We start from the raw sequence: 15,112 nt of genomic DNA, 5'->3' as shown, positions 1-15,112 counted from the left end.
AATAGTGCCACAGTGGTTAGGAATGTCTTCATCTTTGCCAATTTGGTTTGGGTGGAAGAGGGTCAACCAAGTCTCATCTCTATTGTTTGCTATGATGATTTGGCCTGTAAGCACAACCAAGCCTACTGTCGAAACTGAATCAGCCACCTCCAATCGAACCCGACACCAACAGATCCACCATGAACCGACACCCTTCCGCTGCTTCACTGGAATCACGAAACGACCACCGCACCGCACCTTTTTTCTCGCCGAGGAGGCTCCATCGTCCTTCATACTCCTTCTCATTCACAGTCTCACTTCCCTTCTTTCTAATCGTGGCCCTCTCTTGCTCTATAACCTGGAAGAAGAAGATGGTGGTGAAGGGAAGAAGAAGTGGTTAGGAGATTAGAGATGGGAGATTAGGTTTTTTAATTTGTGGGAAATGTCTTCATTAATTATTCAAGAAATTTTAAGTTTTATTAATTATTTATTCAAGTGGCATGTTGACATGGTTTGTCACGTTAATTAATGATGACAAGTCAGCAAGATTTGTTATCTCATTGACGGTAGAGTGATAAAAATATCAAAATTACCCGCGTCAACAAAATTTGAGGCCTAAAACGCTCATTTTGAACATTGATGACCCATTTTGCACAATAGCGTTAGATCAAGAAAAAAAAATGCAAGTAAGCTTAAGAAATATTATCTCAAACTTCAAGTTTTGCAACCAAAAAAACCAATCACAAAATTTGAAGTTCTAACTAAAAGTATAACTTAAATTAATTGATAAATTTTAATTGAATGACTGCGTAAACTTATTTTACATCGTAAGTGCATAAATTTTTTTCACTTGAAGAATGTTGACTTCAAAATTACATTTAGACTTTCAAAATTTCAAGTTCCAAAAGGAAAAAGAAATGGAACATTCAGCAGCTGAAAATTGGAGCTTCATAATATAGGTCAAGCTAATTTTACAATTCCAATATTGTTTTGTTCTTTCCAAAACTTGAAATAATAGATCTGTAATTGCTATTGCCAGAGCCCAAGTTCCATAAGTAAAACAATTACTAATTCCACAATTCAAAACACCTTAAATATATAAGATACACTTTGTAACTTCTTTTCAAAAGTGATAATCAGGTTTGTTATCACAGAACCAAACAAGCTAGATTAGGGAGAACTCATTATTGAGTTCCTAGGCTGTGAGTAGGTCAGTGCTAATGTACTTAAGTATTGACTGTGTTATAAATCTCAAAAGGATGTTAATCAAATTTATAACTCTTTTGCCATCTTATCCATTACTGAACTTTTTGTGTAATCCTTGTTCTATTCATAAAAGGATTTGTACGGGTCCACTTAAGAAATGTCCCTTTGATTTTATAATTGACCGTGGTCACTTTACAATGCTATCCAAGTATATCAAATTTTGAGTTAATGGACTTGGACTTTGGGTTGAGTTATATTCTATATTTGTCCTTTGAATGAGGGGAAAAAATACATGCATCCTGCAATTTCATTGTAGTGATATTCCAGAAGAAAATAAAATGTGGACTCTTCATTGTATCTTGCAATAGATTCCTCTTAAAAACTGGATTCCTCAGTTGAAGGTCGCCTCAAGTAATATCTCAAGCTGTTAGCAAGAACCTGCCAAATGGTAGAGATGAATTGTAATTAGTTCAGTGTTCAGAAATTGAAGGGTCTTTCTCACATCACACACTCTTGGTTTCTCACTGTTTTAAAAAGTTGTAGAAGATAACCTCTTGTAGAGGCTTGATGATGGCTTTACCCTTGTAGCTAACATGAAACTTTGCCTTTGCCAAGAGTCCCTAAGTTTTACAACAAAACTTTCAAATGTGACTAAAGAAATACATAACTTGCTTTAAGTATATAGATATTTGCACTGTTTGAATGATTAGGACTAATAAAAATAAACATGCAAACTTTTTGGCTCCCGTTTGGATATGGCTTATTGGAGCTTATCTACTAGAAAATGCACTAAATAAGCTTCAATAAGTGCTCGTAAGTTTGCATCCAAACAGGTAGCTTACCTCAGTGTCAAATTCTCCGGATTCAACTGCAATATTAATATCAGTAATAATCTGTACAAGATCCAGCAGTAATCCAGGGCGATCAGCTGTCTCCACATACAGCAAACTGAAACAGGAAAAACAGGTAAGCAAGTAAGCAACAGCATACCATAACATGTGGTTATTTTCCTAAAAGCAGCATTTGTCAATTCAAAGGTGGTATTGCTCATGCTGAGAACATGGTTGTCTTGTGGCTAAGACAAATATCATGCGAATTTCAACTAGTAGTGTGTTTGGATTGTTGGTGGATATACAATTCAAAGCACGGAAGTCCCAGAAGATACACTCTATAGCTTCTCCCAGAAGTGATTATGAGGCTTCTCACCGTAGAATTGAACACGCTATAAGTAATTTTCTTCATTTTGGATCAGAATATCAGTTGTGTTAAGCAAAAACGACTTGTTTGCCTCACCTTCGATCCGGGCCGTCATCAGAGATGGTTAAGTGGGTTGCTATGTCCACATCAACCTGAAATATTTTGACAAATATAAACCAGATTTCACCAATAAGGTGCATGCTAAGCAACACAAAGCAATTGAGGCCACAGATATTAGGTGTTCATCACATTAATTATGATACAATAAGTATTATTAAACATTTCAGTTTACTTTGGTATAACAAGGAGCTTGCTTTTCTTTTTCTTTTTGGTTAAAGCCTGGAATATATATTAACTGACTGAAAGTTTCAGAAAAACAAAAAATGACAATTTAACGTTTACAACTAAAAGTTCAACGTGTAAGTATTCATTACCTGCTCCTTTGGAGGAACAAGTCCAAAAGCTGCTCCTAGAGCTAACTGAGCGCTTGATTCCTTGACAACCAGTTTGAAACATGTAAAAAGCAAAGAAATCGCTGATGGAATCTAACCAAATCATTCTTCAAAATAAGAGAAGAAGGATAGTTGGTAAGCATACCGGGTGATACTGAATCATGTTATTTAAAATTGTCATTCGGATTGCCTCTAACAACTCTGGATCATCCACCTTTCTACCAGTATCACTGCAAACAAAAGCACCACAAGCATATCCAAATGATTGAGTAGAGAATATAATTAAAAACTTGATCCATAATATAATTGTCACTTTGAACGGGGAAAAGGAACCCAGCAAATTTTATTGTGCTAAACTAAGTGGTATGTAATTGCAGAGGCCAGTTTTAGAAAAGTCTAATGCAATGCAAACATTACAAGAGATCATAAGCTCAAAGCCCTAGTGGAACCCTACTTTAGAAGTCTTCCAGATTCTGAGGAGTAGGGCCTAATTGAATGATTGAGAAACTAACTTATAGTTTGTTTAGTTTCACGATTGCAAGAGTTGGAGTTGGTTCAACTATCAGAATCAATGCCGTGTTTGGAGATTACTTTTCAGAATTGCTTCTTGCTCCTAATTCAATTACGAGATGAAGCTACAAATCCTTAGTTTCTATGGTTGCCATAGTCAATTGTGAGATTTCACAATTGAATTTCACGCCCTACATAAATGACTTTTCTCATAAATGTATCCACTTTTACCATAGTTTTATTCACAATCAATTCTATTAACGCTGATCTAAATGGACATTTAGCTTAGCCCAATGACAACAGATGAACATTATTAACTACTCGTTAGCATACTTCAGCCGTCGTAATACAGAAAAGCCAAGGTAAAAGTGTAGGATATACAAGAAAAAAAAAATATATATTTCTAGCACATCATATTTGAATAAAACGTATTACTTACGCTTTTGTGATGGCGAACTTGTTGTGCTTGCCAGAGGAGTCCAGATAGACATTTGCCTTGACAACATTGAGCCCTAAGTTCTTCAATGCATTCATCTGCAACCCAAGTAAAATCCAATTTTTTGTTTCAATCATTAAAATTCATTATCAGCTAACCATAAATTCTTTACTAAAAACTATACAAAAATGGATGTGTGTAAAGTGTGAAGTTCTAGATAGGTACAAGAAGAGCACAAATTTATTTAGGGAATGGCTTACAGTGTCAAGAAGAGCCCCCAGGCGATCACCAAAGGTTATCTCCACCACAGTTGCATCTGTATCAGAATCTTGATCAATTATAACTACTGGAGTTGGAACAGTATCAGTCTCATCTTGATTTCCACCCTGTTCGCCACAGAGAAAGTTCAAAGCAAATGTTTCAGTGAGGACAGTCAACATGCACAAGTGTACTGTCTATACACTTGCTATAAATTACAGCCATTTTATAGCCTGTTTGGTTTCACAATTAAAGCATGTTCACTCAAACATGCTACTAAGCGTTTTGCTTTGCTAAGTACCTCCACATCAGTAACAGCTGTTGCTCGTGGGATGATTGTAATCCTTGAAGATGATAATCTGACAAAATGGTACATACAATTAACTGAGAAAGAACACATCATTTTGGGTGAAGAAACATAAATGGTCTTACATAGGGACAGAAATAGGAATACTCAAAACAGGGCAGTCACCTCCCAAGAAAAAAAAAACTGCTTAACAAAATAGTACTAAAATACTCTAATTACACCCTTAAAAATCTTACATAGTGTCATTCAATTAACCATTGTTGATATTGCATAATATGTTAAATTATTGTCCGCGTACCTTTTTTCTAGTTTAGTCTCTAGTCTTATATTATATTTTTAACAAGTCAAGCTGGATTAATAGCATGTTTTGATCAGGATCTCTTTGTTAAGAATTAATTATGAAACCCAGAAGCTACACAAGTTTTTCCTTAGAATTGATTCTGGCTGTAGAATAAATTGTAGAAGGATTTTCAAACTGCACTAACTAAATTGTAAAGCAGAAACTGAATACAAGAAAGAAAGAAAAAAAGACAAAATAGTAGATGCTAGAATTATCCAATACACAAGCAGCCAGAAACACTTGTTACCATACCTTGTTTTGTGAAGAATGTAACATGGTTTGGTAGTATCAGAGATAGATGAGACTTTCAAGACAGGGGCACCCCAAATGGTTTTTTCCAAAGCTCTCAAGCTGTTATCAGCACACAAGTGAAGTCCAAGGCTGCAAGCAGCCATAGCCACAGCCATATTGGAAGGTAAAGGAGATTGAGAAAAGAGAGAAAATTTATATCTTGACAGATAAGAAAAAGAAACAGAAGAATTCAAATAACATGACACCAGTTAGCAAAGGCAGAGAGAGAGAACAGAAGAATGGGCGAAGCAAAAGAGTTCATTCATTCATCAATCATCTCTTTATCTCTCTCTGAATAAATCTCTGACGTCCACTCCTAATCCAGTTGGCCCTTTATACATTTGGACAAATAGCGACGCGTTTGGTGGAGAATTTACATTTTTGTGAATCAAATGTCATCACTGCCATGTTATGTAGGAGCAGATAAAAGCGGTCCCTCCTCACTTAGATTTTTTTTTTGGTTTGAACCACAGTACCCTCCGCTGAGACAAATCATGTTCAAGCCGAATAGAATCACTATGGTCGGCAAAACTTTTCCTATCAAGTATTTAATTCAGCTGCCCAAGACTTATAAGACATTTACTTAAGTTAGAACAAAATAGTCTCAATGATCTAGCACTCGTGGTCCCTCCACACTTGTGTTGCCTACTTGCCTCACTTTTTCAGCTATTAACTCACCTTAATGTGCGTGCGTGTATCCACAGAAAACAGCAACACACTTATCGGCAACTTATTACTACTATTTGTATTTTTCTGAAAAACCATAACTGTATTCAGCCTAGAAATGTCCACTGATAAAATAGTTGAAGTAATCGCGGTATGTAACAATTTTCTTGTTAAAAAAGATGATTGAAAATCTGTAACTATTTATTTTCTTGTACAATATACTCTTACAAACGGATAATTAATTCAAGTAGTAATAGTGTAATACATATTTGATTCCTTTTAAGCAAGTAGAATTCAAGTCTCCTGGGTGTGGGAAAAAAAAACACGATTGAGAAAACTAATCACAAATGTGTTAGACAAACTAATCACACATGTGTGACAAATAAATGCGGTGAGGTATCATTTTATTTTAACATTCCATTTTTGCCATGATTGGTTATTAAGTTTTCTTCTCATTTTGCTTTGGTGCGGGAGTGAATAGTCACTTTAATCCTTAAAAGTTATGGTCTCGGTCAATTTAATCCCTGAAAGATAAAATAGTTAAAAGTAGTCTTTGAATGATGAAAAGTGATCAATTAAGTCATTGAAAAATGAAAATCACAATCAATGTAATACTTGAAAGATGATATAAGTGACCCAATTTAGTCCCTGGAAGAATAAATTGAATTTATTTTCATCTTTCTGGGACCCTTTGATTTGATCCATGAATATATTGATTAGTCATTCAGAAGCTTTTGGGTAACAAACGATTGCTGCAATGGCTTCGGCAAAGATGATTAAACAGATATTTTAGATTAGTTCGTTTGTTGGTGTTGACAAGGTTTAGAGTACAAGCAAGCAGACACTTCCATGCTGCGCTTTTATTTACATGTACCATTGATAAACTTAAATAGTAAGCCTCATTTAAATAAATCTGAATGACAGACAAATACATACCTCAGAAAAATATAATTGGTACTTGAGAAAAGAAGATCAATGACAATGTGAATTAAAGACAAAAAGGAATAGTTGAGGGAGTGCTGGATGTTATTAGTTATCCTTCTTCAAACTCCCAAGACCCCATTTCTACAAATGTGGTATGAAAGTGGGGTATTTGGATAGCTGCACTTGCATCTGAATTCTTCTCTATTTGCTAGCCTGCATTGAAGACAAGCACTCAACCCCAACGAACAATCGCTGAACCCCAAGTAAGACCCGCGCCAAAGCCGGCAGTTGCAATAGTTTGCCCTGGCTTAACCTTCCCACTTCTAACTGCTTCATCTAAAGCCAGGGGAATGGAAGCTGCACTTGTGTTGCCATAATTAGCCAAATTTGATATCACACGTTCTGAGGGTAGTTCTAGCCGAGTAGCAACTGCATCAATAATCCTCTGGTTTGCCTGCACTTATTATAAAGGCACCATGAGTATATGCAACATTCCTTTCTCCAAGTGAGATATCATCATGTATGCTATTATGCTATACAACTCCCTAGTTAAATGACATTCTGTTTTCAATAATAAAATTGACCCACTCAGCAAAGTGATAATATAACACACATGAGCAGCTAATGAACTGCTGGATGTAAAGGATATGACCAGGTTTTTCACCCTTTCAAATTTATATTTCACATTCTTTTTACTGGGAAACATAAGTACAAATGAACATGATACCAGCTAGTTGAACAAAAACATATTAGAAAAAAATAACAGCCACCCATTTTGAATCTGTGGACCTTGGGTGCCACAAATCACAAATGCATAACAAATCCATTATGTCCACCCATTTGAACAAATCAAAGTAAGTTGCAATGGTGATTCAACAAATAGTTATTACCTACCCCCTAGTTATTACCTAACCCCTAAATTATCATCACATTTGTTACAAGCAACTAGAATTGTACAAAGTTAGTATGGAGTATGGACTACAGATGAAGGATTTGGCTCATTCATCACCAATTCACCATCAGTAATACCGCCAGCACGCACGCGCATTCCCAAAACACAAATATGATTGGATGCATGAGTTCTGTTTTAAAAATTTCTATGCACCTGATGGAGAAGTAACCAATCAATGCTAGATGCAGGGAGGCCGGCCTTTTCTAGGGCATATTCAATTGATTGTGGCACATATTTTACAGCGAAGCGAAAGACTTCTTTGCCATTCATTTGAATGCATGAATATGAGGACTGCTTGGGAGGAAAGCCAGGCACAGAACCATTTGAATCCACTGCACTATTTGTCTCTTTTTCTCTTATAGCGGCATTTAAATGCCTACATGAAGTGACAGTAGATGCTTAATTACATAACTTACTGGAAGAAGGGAACGCTTTTTCTTTTCCAGTAAGATGAGAAGCACATACCTTTGACCATCACCATTACTATGCAAATCAAAACCAAATAAACCATCTTCCTCACTGTTGCAGGCCTGCAATGTAATGATAATATCAAATAACATCAATTGATATCCCTTCACTACAAATGACTTTTCCTTGTTGAATAAAATCGCACCATTTCACTATCATTCTAAAGACAGTTAAACTTGAGAAAAAATAGGGGCAGCAAACTCTATCTTAGAATTTATGTAATGTTTTATTTGCAATTTGGAACAATGAATTCAAGGATTAGGTTAACAGTTTGCCATCATCTTAAAATATTAAAAAGACTCATAACCTTGCCTTCATATTAAACAAACAAAACACAGAAATAACCAACAAACTAATAGTTATAGCCGACAAACAAGATCCAAATTGCTAACTGACATTTGCTACACATGTTGAACAATGTCAGGGAGAAATATAATTACCTGTACTACTACAGCACCAGCAGCATCTCCAAAAAGAATACAGGTTCCTCTGTCGGTCCAATCAACATACCGCGAAAGAGCATCAGCCCCAATAACAAGGACATTCTTAAATCCACCCCCTGGTCACAAGATAAAAGGCAATGATTTTCAACACATTTAGTTAAAACCACAAAATAACCGATTCATACCCCTAATGTGACAAGCAGCTGATATTAAACCCAACACGAATCCGCTACATGCAGCAGTAATGTCATATGACAATGGATTTGTTTTGCAGCCAAGTTGTTTTTGAATCTGCAACTCATAAGGACAACTAAAATTAAAAGAAGATACCCAATCTTGGAGACATAACAGTATGGTTGTGAGCTCAATTCTTAATCATAGTCATTATAAAAGGGTGTTTGCAACATTATAATTGCTCAAATACTCCATTAATCACTTAAAGTGTGTGTGTTAATGTAAAAATCCAGATTGATTTGCTAAGGTTATGGACAACAGCAGAATGTAAAGAACTATTTTCAATACGATTCATCCTGAACCCATACCTGAGGCGCACTACCAAAAAGATCCTCAGGTGTTGATGTGCACATCAATATTAGGTCAAGGTCATCAGGATCAACCTTTGCCATCTCAAGAGCTTTCTTAGCTGCCTCTGCCGCTAAAGACGTCAAGTTATCTCCGCCTGCAAGCACAACATCAAGCAATGGCAAGTCAGGCCCATCACGATACGATAAAACTTCCAAAAAGATTTCAAACAAGCTTTAGAATTTTGATTTATATACTTATGGGATTATCATATGAAAACATGAATGGGGTTTATAAAGCTTTTGAATCTAACCATTGCACCTATATTCCTACAAAAACAGCTTGAACTAATACCAATGACTAACCTGTAAGAACTCGTCTATTACGAATTCCAGTGCGAACAGATATCCATTCATCATTAGTATCAACAATTTTTGAAAGTTCATCATTAGAAATCTGACGAGTTGGCACAGCAGAACCACATCCAACTAACTTACATCCTTTACTGACAAGCCTGTGGAGTAAACACGCATGAATCAAATGAAATGGTGATCCAAAATAACATTTAACAAATCCAAGTCATGCTTGACTTAAGAGACATCAAAGGAAAAGCCTGATTCATAACCTAGAACTACAAGTACTGTCTGATGTTGGAGGTGCCAAAAATTGATGGGTATCATTCAAAATCAAATCTTTGAAACATATTCAGATCATGGGGTGCAAACAGAATGAGAAAACTGACCTGGGCATACGAGATTGGGAAGGAGAAACAGTGGAAGCATGCTTGTCAGCTCCTTCGTTAGTACCAAGGCAAAAAACTTTGGCGGAAAATCCTTCAAATCGATGAATGCCAGTGAGAGGACGGACCCTCAGTTTGAGCTTGGGAACTGAAGGAGTGAACAAACCAGATGCATTGGCCATTTACAACAACAGGGAGCAAAGTAGTACAACAAATCTTCACAGGAAAAGGGGAATATGTATGTATTATATGGTGGAGAAGAATGAGAATGAAGAAGTGAATGCAACGCAGAGAGACATGAGAGACAGTGAAGGAGAAGGGAAGATGATAGAAGGAGACGAAAAACAGCGAACGATCTTAGGCAGCTCCGAAGCAGCGATTTTGGCAATCCAGTTTGAGGAGACACCGATGTTGTTTTTCTTGTGTTGTCTGTCAAACTTATTGTTTTTGTAATAATAAATAAATAAATGATTATTATCTAGTGTTAATTAGTACTAGTACTAGGAAAAAAATAACAAAAAGAAACTACAATGAAAATAATAATACACGTATGTATGTGCAAATTGGTTGGTCAATCAGGAGGTTGAGGGTGGGTAATGCAAATTTTGAAATTGGTTCAACTAACTATATGAGATTGAGAACACAAATAAGTACTATAAAAACAAGCAATTAAAGTGTATATGACTTCTAAGAAAAATTAAATTTCACATTCATGATTTGCTTAATTTGTTTAACAAATTTGATATATATATGTACTGACTATTTTAATAAGATGAATAAACATTTTAGGTAGATTTAATACAATAGAGACTAACTAACATATATGTCAGTAGAGACAAAACCATCTGCAGTCGAATTATGAACCTCGCTTTTGATGAAAATTTGAGTGATGTTAGGTTCTCTGAGATGTCTGGGTGTGGTACTGGGCCAAGTGATCGTAGAAAAAGAGGGCGTCCTAAGAAATTGCCCGGTGGGAGTTTGTTGGAGGGTACCCGGTCAGAGTTAATCATTTGATTCTTCCAGAAGCTCAAGATTCGGATAACGCGCTAACTAGGGCGAGGTGAGCAATTTTGTTAGAAAAACCTCTTGGTGTCATTTTTGATTGCTCGGACGAAGAAGTCATTCAAGCTATTGCTAAGAATATTAGAGATCGCAGAGCATGTAGAGAAGACTGAATGGTATTGGATTTTGGTTTTCTGAGAATTTTTTTTGGGTAGCCTGGACTTGATCTTCATTGGATGTGTGTTTTGTGCATATTAGAGGCTGTTTTCTTTTTGTGCTGGGCTAGCTTTAGCGTCTAGCTGTTTGTTCCGTTTTCTTTTGGATCGGGTGCTACTCCTATTGCATGTTAATATATATTCCTTTTGCTTTCTAAAAAAACTAACATACATGTCTCATTATAAAAAAAAATGTTAGAAAAAACATTAGTGTCTCCTCAAAAAGTAGTAGAAAAGTATCTTTGTATAATAAAGAATCAAAGAGAATAACAATGACTTATCTTTCCAAACGAAAAAATTAGCTTCACTCATATTAGCAAAGAAAATAAAGATATTGGGGGTGAGCATGGCATGGCTTAATCCCCTACATCAACCACTGGTAATAAGTTTACACAAACACTTATGTTATAAGATAAGTTCAAATAAGTTTTTATAAATCCAATTCAAGTGTTTATTTTTATCAAACATAGGTATCTCCACGAGAGATTATCTTGTTTGAGTTATCGACATCATCATTCATGTGAGACTTACTCACTTTTCCATATATAAGACTCAAACTCCAAATCATTACTTTAAAAAATCAAGAAAAATGTATCATTTGAATCAACTACATCTTAATTATGATTAAAGCAATGTGGATGGATTTATTTGAAGAGTGTTAGTTTCATTTAACATTCAGAATAAAAACGTAAAATAACATGCAATTTTTTACAATTTGTTAATATGGTTAAATAGAATATTCAATATTATATTATGTTAGGGGATGTTAAAAATTGTATTAGATATAAATGGAGTGAAGTGTATTATTTAAGTACTACACTTGGGGGGTTTTCTGGATGCTTCTGTTGTCATCGTATGCTTCAGTTATGTGATTTTTTTCTCTCTGTTCAAAGCGTATTGTTTGAAGGTCGGGGTGTTTTGAAAATATAACCCACAAGATGTTAAAAAAAAAAAGCAAAAAAAAAAACCTTAAATAATATTTAACCGTCACCATCGGTCTAATAGAAATATTTAGGAATTTATGATGAACAATGAAATTTATGGTAAACGATAAATTTCATCCTTCAACCACCATTGTTCTTCTAGCCTAGCCATGATGGTAGAATGTGAGAGAAGAAAAAGGTTATCGAGAGAGGAAATAAAAGGTACGACTCATTCGCAAACTGTGAAAGGTCCTTTCAATTTCAAGAAGAAAAAGATTAAACTGTGTCATAACGAGTCCCGAGTTTTTCTCAACAACGTCCAAAGCATTGAAACCTTAGTTGCTCATATTAATAAGGGACGATGAGATGTGATTTGACATCTAATTAAGCCGTTAAAGTTTACCGACAATACATTGCTGGATTTTCTGGAGCAGGTATGTCTTTAAACCCTCTCAGTTATATTAAATGTCTCGTGTTCTTCATCCCAAATAGATTTGAATTTTCACTGACATGGTTGCAGATTATGCTAGTAATGATTGAACTTCAAAATCTACAAGGGAGAGTGCCAAAACCCTACGCTCAGTTGTTAGAAGCAACATTGTCACTAAAAATCGAATTTAAACAGTGAATACTTTTGTTTCATCTACAATTCAACCGTGTGTGTTGAGTTATCTTCTTCTATTGTTAACAAATCATTGTTGTTTCACCCTTTGCTTTGCAGCGTCATCAAAATCTTGCTTTTGTACTGCAAAGAAAATTTCCTATCCCAAATTTTTGAGAAACTGCAGGACGAGTCACGGGTTTTTCTTAACAGCGTCCAAAGCATTGAAACCTTTGTTGCTCATAATAATAGTGGACGATGGGATGTGATTTGACATCTAATTGAACCTTTATAGTTTACCGATAATACTTCAAAGCCTCTTAGTTATATTAAATGTCTTGTGTTCTTCATCCCAAATAGATTTGAATTTTCACTGACCCAAACCTTCGAGAAACAACGTCCAAAGCATTGAAACCTTAGTTGCACATATTAATAGTGGACGATATGATTTGACACCTAATTGAACCGTTAAAGTTTGCCGAAAATACATTGTTGGATTTTCTGGAGCAGGTATGCCTTTAAACCCTCTCAGTTATATTAAATGTCTCGTGTTCTTCATCCCAAATAGATTTGAATTTTCACCAACATGGTTGCAGATTATACTAGAAATGATTGAACTTCAAAACCTGGAAGGGAGATTGCTAGAACTCTGCGCTCAGTTGTTAGAAGCAACAATGTCCTTGAAAATCGAATATAAAGAGTGAGTACTTTTGTTTCGTCGTCAATTCAGCCGTGTGTGTGTTGAGTTATCTTCTTCTATTGTTAACAAATCATTGTTGTTTTCCCCCCTTTGCTTTGCAGCGTCATCAGAATCCTGTTTCAGGTTTGCAAACAAAATTTCCTGCCCCAAACTTTCGAGAAATTGCAGAATGAGTCCCGGGTTTTTCTAAACAGCGTCCAAAGCATTGAAATCTTAGTTGCTCATATTAATTGTGGACGATGGGATGTGATTTGGCATCTAATTGAACCATTAAAGTTTACCGACAATACAATGATGAATTTTACAGAGTAGGTATGCCTTTAAACCCTCCTAGTTATATTAAATGTCACGTGTTCTTCATCTCAAATAGATTTGAATTTTCACTAACCCAAACCTTCGAGAAACAACGTCCAAAGCATTGAAACCTTAGTTGCTCATATTAATAGTGGACGATGGGATGTGATTTGGCATCTAATTGAACCGTTAAAGTTTACTGACAATACATTGATGGATTTTCTAGAGTAGGTATGCCTTTAAACCCTCTCAGTTATATTAAATGTCTCTTGTTCTTCATCCCAAATAAATTTGAAATTTCAATGACATTGTTGCAGATTACGCTAGAAATGGTTGAACTTCAAAACCTGGATGGGAGAGTGCCAAAACCCTACGCTCAGTTTTTAGAAGCAACGTTGTCACTAAAAATCAAATATAAAGAGTGAGTACTTTTGTTTCGTCTTCAATTAAGCCGTGTGTGAGTGTTGAGTTATCTTCTTCTATTGTTAACAAATCATTGTTGTTTCCCCCCTTTGCTTTGCAGCGTTATCAAAATTTTGCTTTTGTGCAGCAAAGAAAATTTCCTACCCCAAATTTTCGAGAAACTGCAGGACGAGTCCGGGTTTTTCTGAACAGCGTCCAAAGCATTGAAACCTTTGTTGCTCATAATAATAGTGGACGATGGGATGTGATTTGACATCTAATTGAACCTTTAAAGTTTACCGACAATACATTGATGGATTTTCTGGAGTAGGTATGCCTTTAAAGCCTCTTAGTTATATTAAATGTCTCGTGTTCTTCATCCCAAATAGATTTGAATTTTCACTGACCCAAACTTTCGAGAAACAACGTCTAAAGCATTGAAACCTTAGTTGCTCATATTAATAGTGAAAGATATGATTTGGCACCTAATTGAACCGTTAAAGTTTGCCGAAAATACATTGTTGGATTTTCTGAAGCAAGTATGCCTTTAAACCCTCTCAGTTATATTAAATGTCTCGTGTTCTTCATCCCAAATAGATATGAATTTTCACAAACATGGTTGCAGATTATGCTAGAAATGATTGAACTTCAAAACCGGGAGGGAGAGTGCCTTGTGCTCAGTTGTTAGAAGCAACAATGTCCTTGAAAATCGAATATAAAGAGTGAGTACTTTTGTTTCGTCGTCAATTCAACTGTGTGTGTTGAGTTATCTTCTTCTATTGTTAACAAATCATTGTTGTTTTCCCCCCTTTGCTTTGCAGCGTCATCAGAATGCTGCTTTAGGTTTGCAAACAAAATTTCCTGCCCCAAACTTTCGAGAAACTGCAGAACGAGTCCCGGGTTTTTCTGAACAACATTAGTTGCTCATATTAATAGTGGACGATGGGAGGTGATTTGGCATCTAATTGAACCGTTAAAGTTTACCGACAATACATTGATGAATTTTCTAGAGGAGAGATGCCTTTAAACCCTCTCGGTTATATTAAATGTCTCGTGTTCTTCATCCCAAATAGATTTGAAATTTCAATGACATTGTTGCAAATTACGCTAGAAATGATTGAACTTCAAAACCTAGATGGGAGAGTGCCAAAACCCTACTATCAGTTTTTAGAAGCAACGTTGTCACTAAAAATCAAATATAAAGAGTGAGTACTTTTGTTTCGTCTTCAATTCAACCGTGTGTGAGTGTTGAGTTATCTTCTTCTATTGTTAACAAATCATTGTT

General features: G+C 35.6%; 2 protein-coding genes across 2 annotated transcripts; both read right to left on the bottom strand.

The window, feature by feature from the left end:
• Nucleotides 1-1,277: 1,277 nt before the first annotated feature.
• On the bottom strand, nt 1,278-5,333 carry LOC130748684 (ACT domain-containing protein ACR11-like). The gene is made up of 10 exons (XM_057601924.1): nt 4,938-5,333; nt 4,340-4,397; nt 4,041-4,166; nt 3,784-3,878; nt 2,980-3,064; nt 2,817-2,876; nt 2,479-2,534; nt 2,028-2,133; nt 1,737-1,805; nt 1,278-1,623 (listed from the first exon to the last, which is right to left on the bottom strand). Exons 1-10 carry the CDS (start codon nt 5,090-5,092, stop codon nt 1,561-1,563), a joined length of 873 nt encoding a protein of 290 aa, XP_057457907.1. The 5' UTR covers nt 5,093-5,333; the 3' UTR covers nt 1,278-1,560.
• A 1,082-nt stretch (nt 5,334-6,415) lies between these two features.
• LOC130748513 (beta-ketoacyl-[acyl-carrier-protein] synthase III A, chloroplastic) lies at nt 6,416-10,124 on the bottom strand. Its single transcript, XM_057601744.1, has 8 exons — nt 9,694-10,124; nt 9,317-9,465; nt 8,972-9,108; nt 8,615-8,720; nt 8,427-8,545; nt 7,984-8,048; nt 7,672-7,894; nt 6,416-7,020 (listed from the first exon to the last, which is right to left on the bottom strand). The coding sequence occupies exons 1-8, from the start codon at nt 9,870-9,872 to the stop codon at nt 6,799-6,801; spliced, it is 1,200 nt and encodes a 399-aa protein (XP_057457727.1). The 5' UTR covers nt 9,873-10,124; the 3' UTR covers nt 6,416-6,798.
• Nucleotides 10,125-15,112: the final 4,988 nt, after the last annotated feature.

This window comes from Lotus japonicus, chromosome 3, assembly GCF_012489685.1.
Source record: "Lotus japonicus ecotype B-129 chromosome 3, LjGifu_v1.2".
In the NCBI taxonomy this organism is placed as follows: Eukaryota; Viridiplantae; Streptophyta; class Magnoliopsida; order Fabales; family Fabaceae; genus Lotus; species Lotus japonicus.
This window is presented reverse-complemented; position numbering and strand designations above follow the sequence as displayed.

What these genes read in the sequence shown, in the direction of transcription:
- LOC130748513 (XM_057601744.1), bottom strand. Translation starts at nt 9,872, where the DNA reads ATGGCCAATGCATCTGGTTTGTTCACTCCTTCAGTTCCCAAGCTCAAA. An exon ending in TAATAGACGAGTTCTTACAG is followed by an intron (nt 9,109 to 9,316) that starts GTTAGTCATTGG and finishes TTGTGCTTGCAG; the next exon opens with GCGGAGATAACTTGACGTCT. An exon ending in TTTTTGGTAGTGCGCCTCAG is followed by an intron (nt 8,721 to 8,971) that starts GTATGGGTTCAG and finishes TATGAGTTGCAG; the next exon opens with ATTCAAAAACAACTTGGCTG.
- LOC130748684 (XM_057601924.1), bottom strand. Translation starts at nt 5,092, where the DNA reads ATGGCTGTGGCTATGGCTGCTTGCAGCCTTGGACTTCACTTGTGTGCT. An exon ending in TACATTCTTCACAAAACAAG is followed by an intron (nt 4,398 to 4,937) that starts GTATGGTAACAA and finishes CCATTTTGTCAG; the next exon opens with ATTATCATCTTCAAGGATTA. An exon ending in ACATGATTCAGTATCACCCG is followed by an intron (nt 2,877 to 2,979) that starts GTATGCTTACCA and finishes CTGGTTGTCAAG; the next exon opens with GAATCAAGCGCTCAGTTAGC.